The sequence below is a fragment of the Carassius gibelio genome, chromosome B5 (assembly GCF_023724105.1).
Source record: "Carassius gibelio isolate Cgi1373 ecotype wild population from Czech Republic chromosome B5, carGib1.2-hapl.c, whole genome shotgun sequence".
Lineage (NCBI taxonomy): Eukaryota > Metazoa > Chordata > Actinopteri > Cypriniformes > Cyprinidae > Carassius > Carassius gibelio.
In genome coordinates this window covers 25,949,139-25,964,105 of record NC_068400.1, presented here as the reverse complement: position 1 = coordinate 25,964,105, position 14,967 = coordinate 25,949,139, and the positions used below count along the sequence as shown (strand labels likewise).

The following is a 14,967-nucleotide window of genomic DNA, read 5'->3' as shown; positions in this document are numbered from 1 at the left end:
AAGGCATAAAAGCCATTAAGTATAACAAAAAAAAAAAAAACCTACTCAGAGAATCTACATTACCAACTTGAACCTGGTGTGAAATCTGCTTGAAAAATTGATTTGTCCTTACAAAAATTCAAAATTGAATTAATCTTAAATCAATCTGCTTCAAATGCCTGTTATTTTACAAATTATGATTGTAGTATATATATATATATATATATATATATATATATATATATATTAGAGGTGTAACGATACGCGTATTCGTATTGAACCGTTCGGTACAACGCTTTCGGTTCGGTACGCGGTACGCATTATGTATAACGAACGGTTCGTTGGACTAATTCATTATATTAAAAAAAAAAAAAAAAAAGAGAAATATAATGATATGCGTTCAACAAGGTAGCCCAATAACCCAAACGACGTAACAGGCAACGCCCCTGACACTCCCGAAGAAGAAAAAAACACCAACTTATATGTTTATGTTAGGGTACTACTCAGTCAGGCACTCGCTCACTCAGTACGCGCTGAAGGCTCGTTGCAAAATGGCCAATGTGTTTAACAGACTAGAAAAAAGAAGATCCTCCAGTAACCAACAGGTCTGGTGTTTGGGTGCACTTTGGATTCCCTTTAAGCTATAATGGTGATGGCAAGAGAGTGGTGGATAAAAAAACAACGGTATGTCGCATCTGCAACATGACAGGGTACACCAGCGGGAATACAAAAAAAAAAAAAAAAAAAAAAAAACACCAGCGGGAATACTTGAAACATGTCAACTCATTTACGCTGACATCACCTTATTGTGTCAGTATCTGGGAAAAGACGAAAAAAATGAGAAACAAGCACGCAACAAACTATCCCTGCAGCATTTAGACACCGGTATTATAGCTTACAGGGAATCCAAAGTGCACCCACACCAGACCTGTTGGTTATTTTAGGATCTTATATTTCTGGTCTGTTAAATGCATTAGACATTTTGCAACGAGCCTTCAGCGCGTGCTGAGTGAGCGAGCGCCTTAAACGCGTGGAAAACGCTAAGCGCGTCTTTCTCCTCCTTTCCAAAGCGCTCGGGCAGAAGCGCTCATGAGGCGTCTGTCTTTGCTAAGCAACAATGACGTGCTCTCTCCATGAGACGCGGAAATTTCAGCAAAGGATAAATGGATTTGCAAGCTCTAAAAATCGCTTGCAGTAGCTCTGCTACTAAATTTATTTCAAAATTGCAATCCATATACAACTGTGAACAGCTGTTCCTTCATCTTGGCTGAGTTTTCAACGTTGTTACGGGAAAGGATGAAGCTGATTGGTTAGTTCTTGTCACATGACCCGCGGTGCGCTTGCAGCATTCTGAAAAGTTGAGATGTTTTTACATTTTGCTGTATCTAAAACGTACCGAACCGAACCGAACCGAACCGTGACATCAGTGTATCGTATCGAACCGAACCGTGAATTTTGTGAACCGTTACACCCCTAATATATATATACACAGTACAGACCAAAAGTTTGGACACACCTTCTCATTCAAAGAGTTTTCTTTATAAAACATATTTCTTTAAATTGTAGAGTCACAATGAAGAAGGAGAGTGATGGGGTGCTGCGCCAGATGCCCTGGCCTCCACAGTCACTGGACCTGAACCTAATCCAGATGGTTTAGGGGTGAGCTGGACCGCAGACTGAAGGCAAAAGGGTCAACAAGTGCTAAGAATCTCTCGGGAACTCCTTCAAGACTGTTGAAAGACCATTTCAGGTGACTACCTCTTGAAGCTCATCAAGAGAATGCCAAGAGTGTGCAAAGCAGTAATCAAAGCAAAAGGTGGCTACTTTGAAGAACCTAGAATATGACATATTTTCAGTTGTTTCACACTTTTTTGTTATATATATAATTCCATATATAATTCCACATTACAATTTTCATAGTCATGAAAATAAAGAAAACTCATATATATATATATATATATATATATATATATATATATATATATATATATATATATATATATATATATATATATATATAATAACAATTTAATTGAAAAGAACGCATTTATTGTATGGGCAAACTTTATGATATTTTAAATTTTTGGACAATTTGGACATTATACAGTAAACCACTTGTTCTTAATGGAAAAGAGCCGCTCTATTTTCTAAAGTCATATTGGTTTGGATAAAGGGTGAGTAAATACTGACTTTTTTTTTTTGGTAAACTATACCTTAATAGAGAACAGACTAAAAAAAATGAGGAGAAACAAGAGATGTGCCTGATCAGCTCTGAATGTCAGCATCTTGTTATTATAGCAGCTCTGTTTTAATTAATGCTTTGATGTTACCTGCACACATTTCTTATTTCCTATAGCCAAATCCTTACATCACTGTTACAATCAAAGTTAATTTTCTATTTCAGGACAATTAATGACACGGCCTTCTACATACATTGCAAAATGTTTCAAAACCTAACATCCATCATCCATCTCCATCCCTCTCAGAGGTGTCCTTGAACCCCACCCGTCCTCTACACCCCAACCACTAACTCACACTTAGAGCGGCCATCTCACCTTTATGTTTAATGCTCTGCTGTCATTCTATCTTGTCTTTTCCTCTCACCCAGCCATTGTCTGGCTATTTATTACCCCGCCATTAACGGCTTATTAGGGCCTCTCTCATAGCTAACCATTAGGAGTCTTGTGTGGGAGGATGGCCCAGCTACTGAAGCCATAATGGGGGTTATTACAACACGCTGATGGGGTGGAGGTGTTGAAGGTGTTGAGAGCAGTGATACGTGTCGTTTACTGTGAAAAGAGCTGAGAGTCAGGGCCTCGCCGGGGTCGTTAAAAGGGCATTGCACTCATAGCAGATGTAGTAAAAGAGGGAAGGCCTGGGAGCACAGTAGATAGATGGAACAACGGACGGAGGAGGCAAAAGTCTTTAACCGAACATTGCTCAAGTGTTTGAGAAATATCTATAAAGAGCAGCAGGGAATTCACACATTAGAACTAAATACAATTATAATGTAAGAGAGATCGGGCAACTGAGGAAAGTAAAAGCTTTACCCGAGTACATTATTTTCAAGAATGTAAGAGTGTTGAATATACTTTTGAGAAGGATGACCTGAGGAAGCTTACATAGAGCTCTAAGTGCTTTGTGGGCAACTGTTACACGATAAAAAAAAACCTGTGCATTGTTCAGTAGGGGGAGAAGATAAAAGACTGCAGGTTTGAACCTTGAAAAGGATGATCCACGAGCAATCACCATTTTGCTCTTGATTAGGATTTGGGGAAAGATTCAAACAACAACAACATACAATTTTCATTAAAATAAAATGATTAATTCATCCTTGTGTCATCAAGTACTGCTTCCAAACTAATGCCATTGGTTAAGCCACTCGTGATATATTTGACTGGTCAGGATGATCAGACAAACAGAGAAATGATTTAAAGACATTTCAACTGCAGTGTTCCTTTTAAAGGTACATATACAGTTCACATTCATATTGTTCCAAACCTATCTGACATTCTTTCTTCTGCAGAACACAAAAGAAGCTTTTTTTATATGTTCCACGGAAGAAAGTAAGTTAAGCAGGTTTTTAACAAAACAAGGGTGACTAAATAATTTTTCAGTGGTGGAGAGTGGACAGTGGTTCTCAACCATTTGGACTCCAAGGCCACACATTGTCTACAACAACATTTGAAAGCCGCATGATTTTCAGTTGACCTAGGGTTACTGGATGAAGTTTCTATCCAATAAAATGTTTTAGAGCTTGGCATAATTAGAAAAATATAGGCTATTCGTTATAATTTGCATGACTTTTTCGTATGAAAAAAAATCCCATTTAAATTAGGCTACCTGATTTATTAAGCGAGAGTCTGGTTCTTAAAATAAATGCATTTGTATATAATTTGATTACAAATATCTAGATTTTAAGTTGTTTGGCCTCAAATGTTCATTTATATTGAGGCCTCCTTGGACGTTCACTGAAGAATTTTGGGTTCCTCTAAGAACCTTTCAGTAAAACATTCTTAAAATATAATTTTTTTTCTTTTCCTGGTATGAAGAACATTTTCCAATATATCGAACCTTTTGTACAATTGGAAGGTTCCATGGTTGTTTAAGGTTCTTCATGTAACCATAGATGCCAGTAAAGAACATTTCTTTTTAAGAGTATAGAGACATTCCATGAAAGTTACAGCACATCAAGCATGGTTGCGAGGAATAATGACTGATAATAAATGAAATTACTTGCAAAGCCATATCGTTTTTCTTCAAATGTGTTCTTCGGCATAAAAAAAGCCTTTTGTAAACTATTCACGTCACACTTGCTTTGACTAGAAGGGGGGAGGCAGTGAAAAATGGCACAAAGAAAATGAGAGAGAGAGCTAGGGAGAGAAAAGAAGAAGAAAGAAAGAATCGTAGGGGAGGCTGGGAAATCCCCAAACAGTTGTTATTGATTCCAGTGTTTACGGGCAGATAGTTTAGTGCCGTTTACAAAACAGAACAGATGCAGCCAGTGAGCAAAAAGGTAAACAATTGCTGTGTGGCAGGTTGCCAAATCCCCGGCCTGGTGTATTAAACTCACACTGAAGTGCATTTCCCCTTTGGGTTACACTCGCTGCCACTTCATCTCCTCCATGCCTGCTCCCTCATTTCTTCTTTCATTCTCCTTTCCTCCGTCTCTCTTACACACACACACACACACACACAGACCCAGCTCTCGCTGGCTGGCTTGTCCTGCTCTGACCCTTGAGGCCGTGTTCTGCCTAGCTGGGCCATTAGTGCAGGGAATTGCATGTGTCTGACATGGCCCTAAAAGCAATTATTAAATGCTTTTCTCCAAATGTTGCCCGGCATCTTTAGGGAATGGGCAATCACGCAACAATTTAGCCACTGATTTCATTTCCTCACTCTCTTATATTGGTGTTGATTGGCCTCTCTGGCAGGAAAGTGGAAAAAGAGAGAGAGGCCGATCTTAAAAAGACACGACGGGCGTTCAGCGGCGTTCCTGTTCCTGACGTGTGGCCTGACCCTGAACATTAGCCATTCAGAAAAAGCCTCATTTATCCACCAGCCACGTCTAAGACGCGCTCTACGCCGCCTGTGAGTGACAGCGCCACAACAACTCTGCCAAGTGTCACAGACAGACATCCGTACAGATGCGGATGCTCTGGGGATTAGAGATGTTTTTTTTTTTACATTTCCCATGATATTGGAAGGAGCTGAAAAAGAGAAAAAGCAAGCTGGAAAAGCACGTAGCTAGCTGTAAATGCAAAGATCAGTTCAGTCTCATATAACAGGACATGTGCTCTTGGTGGTGTTGTGGTTGGCGGGGCCCCGGGGCTTGAAGCGGCCACATGTGGAGCCCCCTGACGGCCTGAGGGAGTCTGGCTGCTGTGGCATGCAGAGGGTTGTCTGTTGCAGCCCACTGCTCACTGAGACAGACGGCATTATAAGCTGCTCCACTGACACACACTAAACTGGCTCCTTCAATGCCAGAGGCACAGTCCAGCTGGGATGCAGTAGGGGGTGGGCGGCCCTTCTTGAGGTAAAAAATAAATAAAATGGCAGGTTTTGATATCTTTATTAATGCGTTACAGGGAGGAGTAACTGGTGTTGTGAGTCTCCACTTCTGTCTATTTTTGGCAGCATTAGATGCAATTGTTATTCTGTAGCCATAGGTTAGTCAAATTTACTAAAACAAAATCAGTGGCAGGTATAACAGAACCGCTTGACATATTTGAACAATTACTGAGAAATACACAGTGAACCCACAGGTAAACAACTTCACATAAATCACATTATGATACTGATTAACACACAGTAAACAAAACATTATGGTATGGTGAAGACTAAAAGAAAAAAACTCTGAATCACCGTTTAACAGGATTTTCCATGTTAAATAAAGGTTAGGTTATATGTGACACAAATCACAAACGACCACAGAAAGTAATTTGAACTGTCCTTCAGTTTTTAAAAAACATTCAAAAATTAGGGTCTATTAAAATATTTAAAAATGTAATTTACATTTGCAATGGTAAAGCTGAAGAAGTTATTACTCCAGTATCGAGTGTCCCATGATCCTTCAGAAATCATCCTAATACTGATTTGGTGCTCAAGAAAGAAAAAAACTTCTTATAAATCACATTTTAAAAAGAAAAAGAAAAAAGAGAAAAATGTGCTGCTTAATATTTTGTGTAAATCAGGATTTTTATTCAGGATTATTTTATGAATATACATTTTAAAAGAACAGTATTTATTTATGAATACATTTAGTTTGAATGGTAGTGTATGTGCAGTGGAAGGTTTTTATTTTTTTGGTTGTTTGTTTTCAGACTACATATAGGTATATGCACCTGCACATTGCTGCATTAAAAAATGATGGATCTCCTCTGACAACACGTTACATAAATACCATGTGGTGTAAATGTCTGATACCACTAGTGAAAATGCTTTTGAATTGCATTTTATGTTCATTGCATACCGAATTTATCAGCATACAAACTACAGCTCAATGTTATAGTGAAAAAATTCAACATTTCAGAATGTTTCAGTACTATTTGGTTTGCCCCCCTTTTGCTTTAAAAAAAAAAATCCACCTAAAGAACATGTTCCCCATCATGATCGAGATGATTCAAAGAGCATCTTGAGCTCCAGTGGAAAAACATCTGACCGTCTGTACACATGCTCACAAACTTACTTATTTTAGTAGTGACCTAGAAAGCAAGACTTACGAAGTTGTCATGTTTATTGTTTTAATCATAAGAAAAACTGAAATGTTCTGTTTAACCTTCCAGATTTTCAGTGAAGTCTCATAGTTTTGGACCCTACTGTATGTTATACAAACTGAAAACCTTGCCCTACCAAAAAGTGAGTGAAGTAATATTGATTTTCTGTAAGCTTTACTATAAATAAAAAAAGAGTCTCCTTTGAGAATGCAGCACATCACAGAAATCTATATACCTTCTTCAGGCTGAATTGAAAATGACATATATGTGAAATATCCAGTGTCTGTGTGTTTCAAATACAGCATGTAATGTGCGCATACACTGTATGTGCAAGAACATACAAACATCAGCCAGATCTTATTTTCTCTCTCTCTCTCACACACACACACACACACACACAATACACTATCTGTCTCTCACTTCCACCTTTTCAGTTCTTTATCCTGTCTGCTACAAATCCACTGAGGTGTGATAGTAAGGATTTAAACTCCTCATTGTTCCAGATCAGCTGACCTGTATGGCAGTCTCCTGAGCCCAGCCCTCACCCCATTACCTCTAAGAAAAAGTGGAGTGGAAAAAAAGACGACATAAAGTGAGAGGGATGAAAAGCAAGGGATGGAAGAAGATGGGTACAAAGGGCTGAGACTCCCACATCTGGTGAAGGAGGGGGGGAACAAAGTCTGTTCATCCCTTTCAGATGGAGGGGTTAAAGGAACTGGCATATCTGCGCATGAAAAGCTGTTAAATGCTTCAGTGCCTTGACAGTGTGTGATGCCAGGAGCGGCATCGCTCCCGTGGGACAGCGCGTCAAGATTCACCCCCCCTCCCCACAACCCCACCACCACCACTTCTCCCAGACAGGCTTTCCGCGGAAATATGGAGAATGAATAAAGCACAATAAATATCACCTAACAAGACAAAGAAGAGAAACGGCAGGTTGTTTTGATGCCTTCCATTGAAAGCGTACCGTTTATTCGTCATTTACTTCAGCTATGTTGCTAAAACACAAACCCTGCAACCATCAAAAACTGTCAAAGCATTCATTGTTTGATTTCACCTCATGTTTAGATTTCCTGAGACGTTTGTTAGCTGGAAAACCAGCCATAAAGAGGCATGTGACAACTATTTCAATCATTAAATTTTGCCTACGGGCTTCTGGTACAGAGTTGTAAGTACATTATTTATATACTCATAAGTGTCTGAAACACATTACAGTCACTTTCCAGCAATACACACTTGCAGTGCCCCTGTTATTGTGTTTGAAGGATTGTTGGGCCCTTTATAGGTCTATGGACCTGAATTAAGTGGCCCCATGGACACAGGGCCAATTATTGAGCCCTACTGCTCCCTCATTCTGTCTTTACAGTGGGAAAATGAGGAAAAGTGTCTGCTGCTTGTAAAAATTAGTGAATTGTGGCAGGAATGTGAATTAAATGGAAGAGGAGCCCTAATGAGTCCATTCAAAAATGGACAGTGACGTCTCTAGAAGGAGTATAAGTGAGTCTAATACTGATCTGTCAATACTTGGCATAATATCAGTAGAACAGAGAAAAAAAAAAAAAAGATAATAAAAATAAGATAATAAAACGGTGATTGTTACAATCCTTTAAATATGATTTAAAAGATGCCTGGAAGTAAGGAATATTTATATGTGACCCTAAAACCCCAAAACCAGTCATAATAAGCACTGGTTTATTTCTAGCAATAGCCAACAATACATTGTATGGGTCAAAAAAAAAATGTATGCCAAAAATTATTAGGATATTGAGTAAAGATCATATTACATAAAGATATTTTGTAAATGTCCTACTGTAAATATATCAAAACTTAATTTTTGATTAGTAATATGCATTGCTAAGGACTTAATTTGGACATCTTTAAAGGCAATTTTCTTGTTTGTTTGTTTTGCACCCTCAGATTCCAGATATTGTAATAATTATATCTCAGCCAAATATTGTCCTTTCCTAACAGACCATATATCAATGGAAAGCTTATTTGGAAAAATGATGGAAAGATGATGTATATATCTCAGTTTCCAAAAGGTGACCCTTATGACTTGTTTTGTGGTTCAGTTCAGGGTGGGTCACATATTGTACTAGTTTCATGTAGTTAGACATTTGGTTATCAGCATGAAGTCCAATTCCCTTTTCAGTTTATTTCAAAAATTCCCAGAAACAGCTGCACACATCCACAATCTGTTTTTTCATGTGATTTTTAGGGTTAGGTGTAGTGATCAACCCAAAAATTGCCAACCCCCCATTTTTTTTGGCATTCAATGATACATTTTTTCTGTCTGGCCAACAAGTGTCAGAGAATAACTTTTATTCTGATAGCCCCAGCAACTTTATTTTGTCAGTTCCAAGAACCATAAACACACTTCTGCCAATGCTAAGAATGCTAACACACAAATAATTGATACCAACCAATAGCTTTTTTTTTGTTCGTTTGGCCAATAAGTGTAGGAAAAGGACTTTTGTTCTGAAAATGTTTAGAGTGTTGTGTACAATGATTCATTCAACTCAAGACACAGTTTCTCCATTTTCATTAATTTAACAGTGACAAGAAATCAAAAATAGTTTGGAAAGTTTTTGTAAGCACTGGTGCAATGTGCTAAGTTAACATTAGCTTGCAAGCATCTCAAACAAAAATATAAATATCTTTCAAAGGTTTGAAGCCATAAACCAAGCAAACTTTATGCAGCAAAGAGCTCTTTTTTTAGAGGGCGCCAAAAAATCTGTACACCTAAACTACAGGAAATAATATACTCTATACCAGTCAAAGTTTTCTGAAAAAAAAAGAAGAGGTTTACTTCCAGTGGACTACTGAAATTTCCAGTTCAAGAGTGAGTGGCACCCTGGCACCCTGCACCAAAAAGACTACCACAGCATGTTGGAGCCATGCAATACCCTCTGGTACATGAGTTGGTCAGGGGTTCAACCTACAGCTAGATAATGACCCACAACATACCTCCAGGCTATGTTAGAACTACCTCAGAAGTAAAGGCTTCAAATCAGGGAATGGTCAGCACAGTCTCCAGACTTAAACCCTATCGAGTTGGTTTGGGATGAACTGGACAGAAGGGTGAAAGCAAAGAAACCTCCAAGTGCAACACATTTGTGGAAACTTCTGCATCAGTGTTTGGAAAAACTTTACAAACAAAATTTAGTTTTCATTAAAAAACAAGTGTGTTCCGCTATTATTTCTGCCAAGGGTACTACTCTTAGTCAAAAAGTTGATTCTCCAATTGTTTATTTGTTCTATTATTTCATTTCAAAGCACAGTGAGACATTAAACTATTTAAACGTCAATAACAACAACTTTTCTGTACTTTAGCGGTCAGCCAAACCGATTAAAACAATTTTAATTACTTCCAGTTTTATGTGCAAAATGAAGAGTAGAGCATTAAGCCACTGACCTACAGCAGACTTCTTGCTGGACATCTTGCCTCCTTTCATGCTGTGCGTAGTGTTGTCTTTCAGTGCGGTCTCGACCTCCTTGTCCATCAGCACACCTAGTTCTTGTGCCACTGTGTTCAGGTAGACGTGGTTAAGGAAGGCAATGATCTTATGTGGTTCTGCAACTCCATTAAGCACATGTATTTCCTCCCGAAGCATTGAGCAAAGAGCTGGAGAGGCGGTTTGAAAGCCCAGAGTCAGTCTGTCGAAGCCCTTCTGCCCACCTGGAATGCAGCTCTGGCAGTTTTGGAGAACACTGAGGACGGCCTTGATCTGAAGCTGCTGGTACCAGCTGAAGACCTTTGTTTCAGGGTAGAGGAATAACAGTTGCTGAAGGTAGAAGATCTTCTGAGGAACCTTGGTCCCAACACTCAGTTCTCCCTCAGTCTTGCTTGGTTCAGTCATCATCTGGAGTTTGCGAAGTAAGTGGCTCCGCAATGAGAAACGAACATCATCCCATGCCTTCCGGACTTCCAAAGCAAGGTCATCACATGGCATGGATAAGTTAGGAGATGAGGAATGCTCTTCGCTAGATGCAGGGCAGGAAGTAGGGAAAGCAACGCCACATTGAGTAGAGATGTTCAGTAGTAAATGTAGAATAGCCTCTTCAAAAGCATCCTCTGCCTTTAGTGAGTTTTGCTGTTAAAATATACGACAGAGAGTATTAAAAACTTCAAGAACTGAATGTGAAATCAATACTATTCCAAAACATGTCATGATGATGTCTGTTGGACAGATTGCATTTGGGGTTAAGTATGGTTTTGATCACCAAAGCTCGAAGGAAGTCCAGAAGCTCTTGGTGTCCCGTAGCCACTGGTTTCAGGATGCTCAAGTTGCGCTGACTAAACCACTGGAGGCATTCTATTGGACTGGGAACTCTCTCTCCGCTACTGGCCTCTCCAACCTTGGCCTGCAGTTCCTTCAGGTTCTGTTCAATACTATAATAAAAGGAAGAAGCAGACACTCTCAAGAATGGGTACAAACTCTGCATAAAATTCATAAATGTAAGTGATTTACTTTTACTGTCACAATTATTTAATCTTAATGGCACTAAATCAACTTACAGCAATATTAAAATAGTCATGTCCCAGGGTTCAAAGATTTGTTCTGCAGACTCATTTACATCAGTAGTTCAGATTTTTACTTGCCCTGCATACTTGTTTGCTGACCTCCACATACATACATACATAATAGCCAAGTGGCATCGGTGTATAGAAAAGGCTGAGAAAAAATGTTGGAAGCTGTTTTTCTAATTTACAAAGTTACATACAATTGTGATAAGCAAATTCTCAAATCTAGGCCCACGTGATCTGCACTTTTATGTGGATGAAATATGCATAAATTTGAATTTGAAAAAAATTATAATAAAATAAAATATTTGGAAAATGTAATTAAAAACATTCATTCAACATTCAAGTTTGAAAACTGCTTACTTTGATCCACTTCTTCTATCAATAAAATGCCAAAAAAAAAAAAAAAAAAAAACACAACATGAACATGAACATCCGGTTTAGAAAATCTTTGTCTGACTTCACATTGCGCAGTTGAATTACACTGAACTTTTAGCACTGAAATAATTTTTATACACCCTCACAATTTGTTACATGCGAGCTGTCCCTTTAAACTCAAGTACACTCCGGTTAATGTCACTCTACAGCTGATATCAGCCACATCGGGGCTAATGAACACAGACATCAATATATCAGTTGTGTGTGCATGTTTCGGCATGTGGCACATCTCTCTCAACGACACAGGATGAGTCGATCTTCCTCATAACCACACGGCATCAGCACTTCTGTCTCCTTCTATCCGTGAAAAATGAGACATGACACAAAGCCGTAAAGCCATACAGGTACATACACACACACACGGCAGCTGAAACACACCCTTACAAAGCGACATAAACCACTGCTGTAAACACCACGGCTATGCACGAGTCCAGATGCCTTCGAATGGCAGCTTATTAAATTCCATTTAAACCTGACACAGTTTTACTTCCTCGAAAAAAGAGAGCAAACATAAAGTGAACATAAAGGGCTGTTAATTTTAACGATATGCAGCTGAATAATGTAGAAAGCAAAGACGAAGAGGGCTCTTTCCGTTGGTTAAAATGCAAGGTTGGCGACAGGAATCCAACAAATGTGTCTCTTTTTGTAGTAAAAAGGAAATATGTGTGACGAGAGGACCGTGCTGGAGAAGCAAATCTTCCCATTCTGTTTAATGAACAGCCTAAAGCTCGCTGTAAAAACACAAGCGCTAACAGGGAACATAAAAATTCAGTTTTACACACTAAAGATGCTGTCGACACAGACACACAAACAAAACTGCCCTTTTATAGTGATGAAATTCCTCTTATAGTCAACGCGTGTTGACAAAAGCAGCCAAATTGTATTTAAATGTGCGGATTTACTTTGTTTTACCAGTTTGGTCTATTTTGAGAAGTTCTGTGTGAACTATGGTGTTCTGAACATGTTCATGGCAATTATTTGCTCCTCTGTGTTTTCTGTGAACGTTGTTAACTCAAGGATATCGCTCAGCTTAGCTCTTATACATTAGTTAAGTGTAGCCATCCAGAGCTAGCAGAAAGGCAGATATACTGACTAAGTCTGTTTAATGTTTCTAATAAAATAAGGATTTGTGCTCAGAGCCGGTGCTGAGCCAGGCGTCACCCCAGGACTCTGCTCAAACAGCAGGGTCTAAACGAGCTTCCATCTGTGCAGCCACACAACGCTAAAACTTCATAAAAGTCCCATCTCTCATCCGCACACACTTCTGCGTAATCCTCTGTGTATCGGCGCTGGATGGGGTCAGCGATCACTGAAGGCGAGTCACGGACAGTGTTGGTCTGAGCACTCATGAGGACTGGCATCAATCAAAGGGGCAGCTGCTGTCAAACTTCTGCCCGGCTGCCACTGATGATGTGTCAGAGTTTCACATTGCAGCAATAAATATTTAAGGGACATGCTTCACATATGAATAGATCATCACAGATGGGATCAAAATGAGTAACTTTCAAAATAAATAAATAAATACAATCAGATTAAAGGAGCTTTTGGGAAACTTTTAGCAACTCTTTGAATAAAGTCTGCATATATAAAGCATTCTATTTATCCCTCCTAAATATTATTTTTTTTAAATTGTAATCAAATCATCCTAGAACAAGTGGTTTATTTCCCCCTCATGATCACTGTCACATTGGGAACTCGCCTTTTATTGGTTACCGATGTGACCCAACACAGCACCAAATTTCATAAATTTACAAATAACTTAAAAAAATAAAAAAAAATAACAACAACAAACATTTGTTAATATTAAATATTATGTAATTACAATAGTCTGTTGCAGAAACCACTGCCTTATCATACCCTATGCAATCTTTTTTTTTCACCATATTTACTAACAACAGTAAAATACATTGTTCTATTTTCCCATAAAGAGACCTATAAAGAGTATAATACTTGACACAATATAATATATTAGATTAAGCACTGGTCCTTTTTTTATTTATGGATTGCTCTTTAACGATGTAGCTAAGAATATGAACATTTCACAACTATGAATTATGATTACATACAACTAATTATAGGTACATACAATACAAAAAAAATACAACATTTATACAAAAAATAAAGGTGAACAGACATATTTTTCTGTGGAAAAGATGAAGTCAAGACAAAATTCCCTATCATCTGACCTCACCTGCAGAGGAGTGTTAACCTCCTCTAGATTAATCAGATCCAATAACACGATTTTCACTGATTCGGACAGCCACACACAACAAGAAAGAAAGAACAGAGGCAGACAGAGAGAGAGAGAGAGACCGTCTCAGAGAAACACACAGACTAAAGCCAAAAAGACCGTCAACAGCCTCACATGCACACAAAAAAATTCCTGATTAATCTACCCTTTAAATCAAACAACAACAAAAGAGGAAGTTGAAAGGAATTTCAGGGAGACCAGCTCCACACAAAACCCTGAGCGCAGAGACTAGCGAAAGCTCCCTTAAGCCTCATTCTCTGCTTCCTCCCTGTCTGCCAATCACGCTTCCAAAAACTGTAATTGTTTTTCAAATCCGCACAAACCAGACATGACAGACCAGGTAAAGAGAGAGCGAGAGGGTGGAGGGGGGGGGGGGAGAACAAGAGGACTAGAAAGAAAGAGAGAGGCAACGGGAGTCTTTTATTAAATATGATGGCATGTTTCACAGCTCTCTGCCTTACAGAAACCCAATACACTGATTAGTCAGCGCTTTGACGTTATCTTAAGTTCCTTGTCAAAATTAATTTAGTGTGGGTGGGCTGTCGCGCTCCAGGAGAGTGAAGCTGAGAAGGAAATAGCAGGGTAAGAGGGAGGGAGAGGAAAAGATCTCTTTCAAATAACCCCCAGCTTCAGTGAGCACCAAGTCATGTGCCCAGGAAACAAATAGCCTATCTGGGAGCTATCAAAGGAGGCCTCTCTTTTCCTGAATATGCCGGACCCAATGAGACCTGTGAAAGTGGATCCCGCTGACTGTAGATCTGGCCTGCTTAGCCTCCTCCAGTGCCAAACCCCCAACGGGTTATTTGTCAGGACGCACACACGAGGTAAATTGGCATGCCACTGCGGCTATCTTCCATAAGCCGGGTTGAAATCCGAAGCCCGGCCTCCTGTCGCTGGACTATAGCTGACACTTCATTAGGAGCCGGCGTACTGCCGGTGGCCTCCCTGAGTGTCCGATTTGATGAAGCTTAATGGATAACAGCGTTTCAATTTGGGAGATCCAAGGCTGTTTGACAGGCTATCTTAATCTCCTTCAATTAGGAAGTGGCTCTTAGGCA

The 14,967-nt window shown here is 39.2% G+C and overlaps 1 protein-coding gene across 4 annotated transcripts in view; it reads right to left on the bottom strand.

Moving 5' to 3' along the window:
- kiaa0825 (KIAA0825 ortholog) overlaps positions 1–14,967 on the bottom strand; it is a 126,166-nt gene that overhangs the window by 102,076 nt on the left and 9,123 nt on the right. For all 4 annotated transcript variants that reach the window (XM_052556455.1, XM_052556458.1, XM_052556456.1 and 1 more), the window contains 2 exons: positions 10,920–11,088; positions 10,111–10,789 (listed from right to left, as the gene is read on the bottom strand). In XM_052556455.1, the coding sequence (XP_052412415.1) occupies positions 10,111–10,789; positions 10,920–11,088 (848 nt within the window). The remainder of the gene's footprint in view (positions 1–10,110; positions 10,790–10,919; positions 11,089–14,967) is intronic.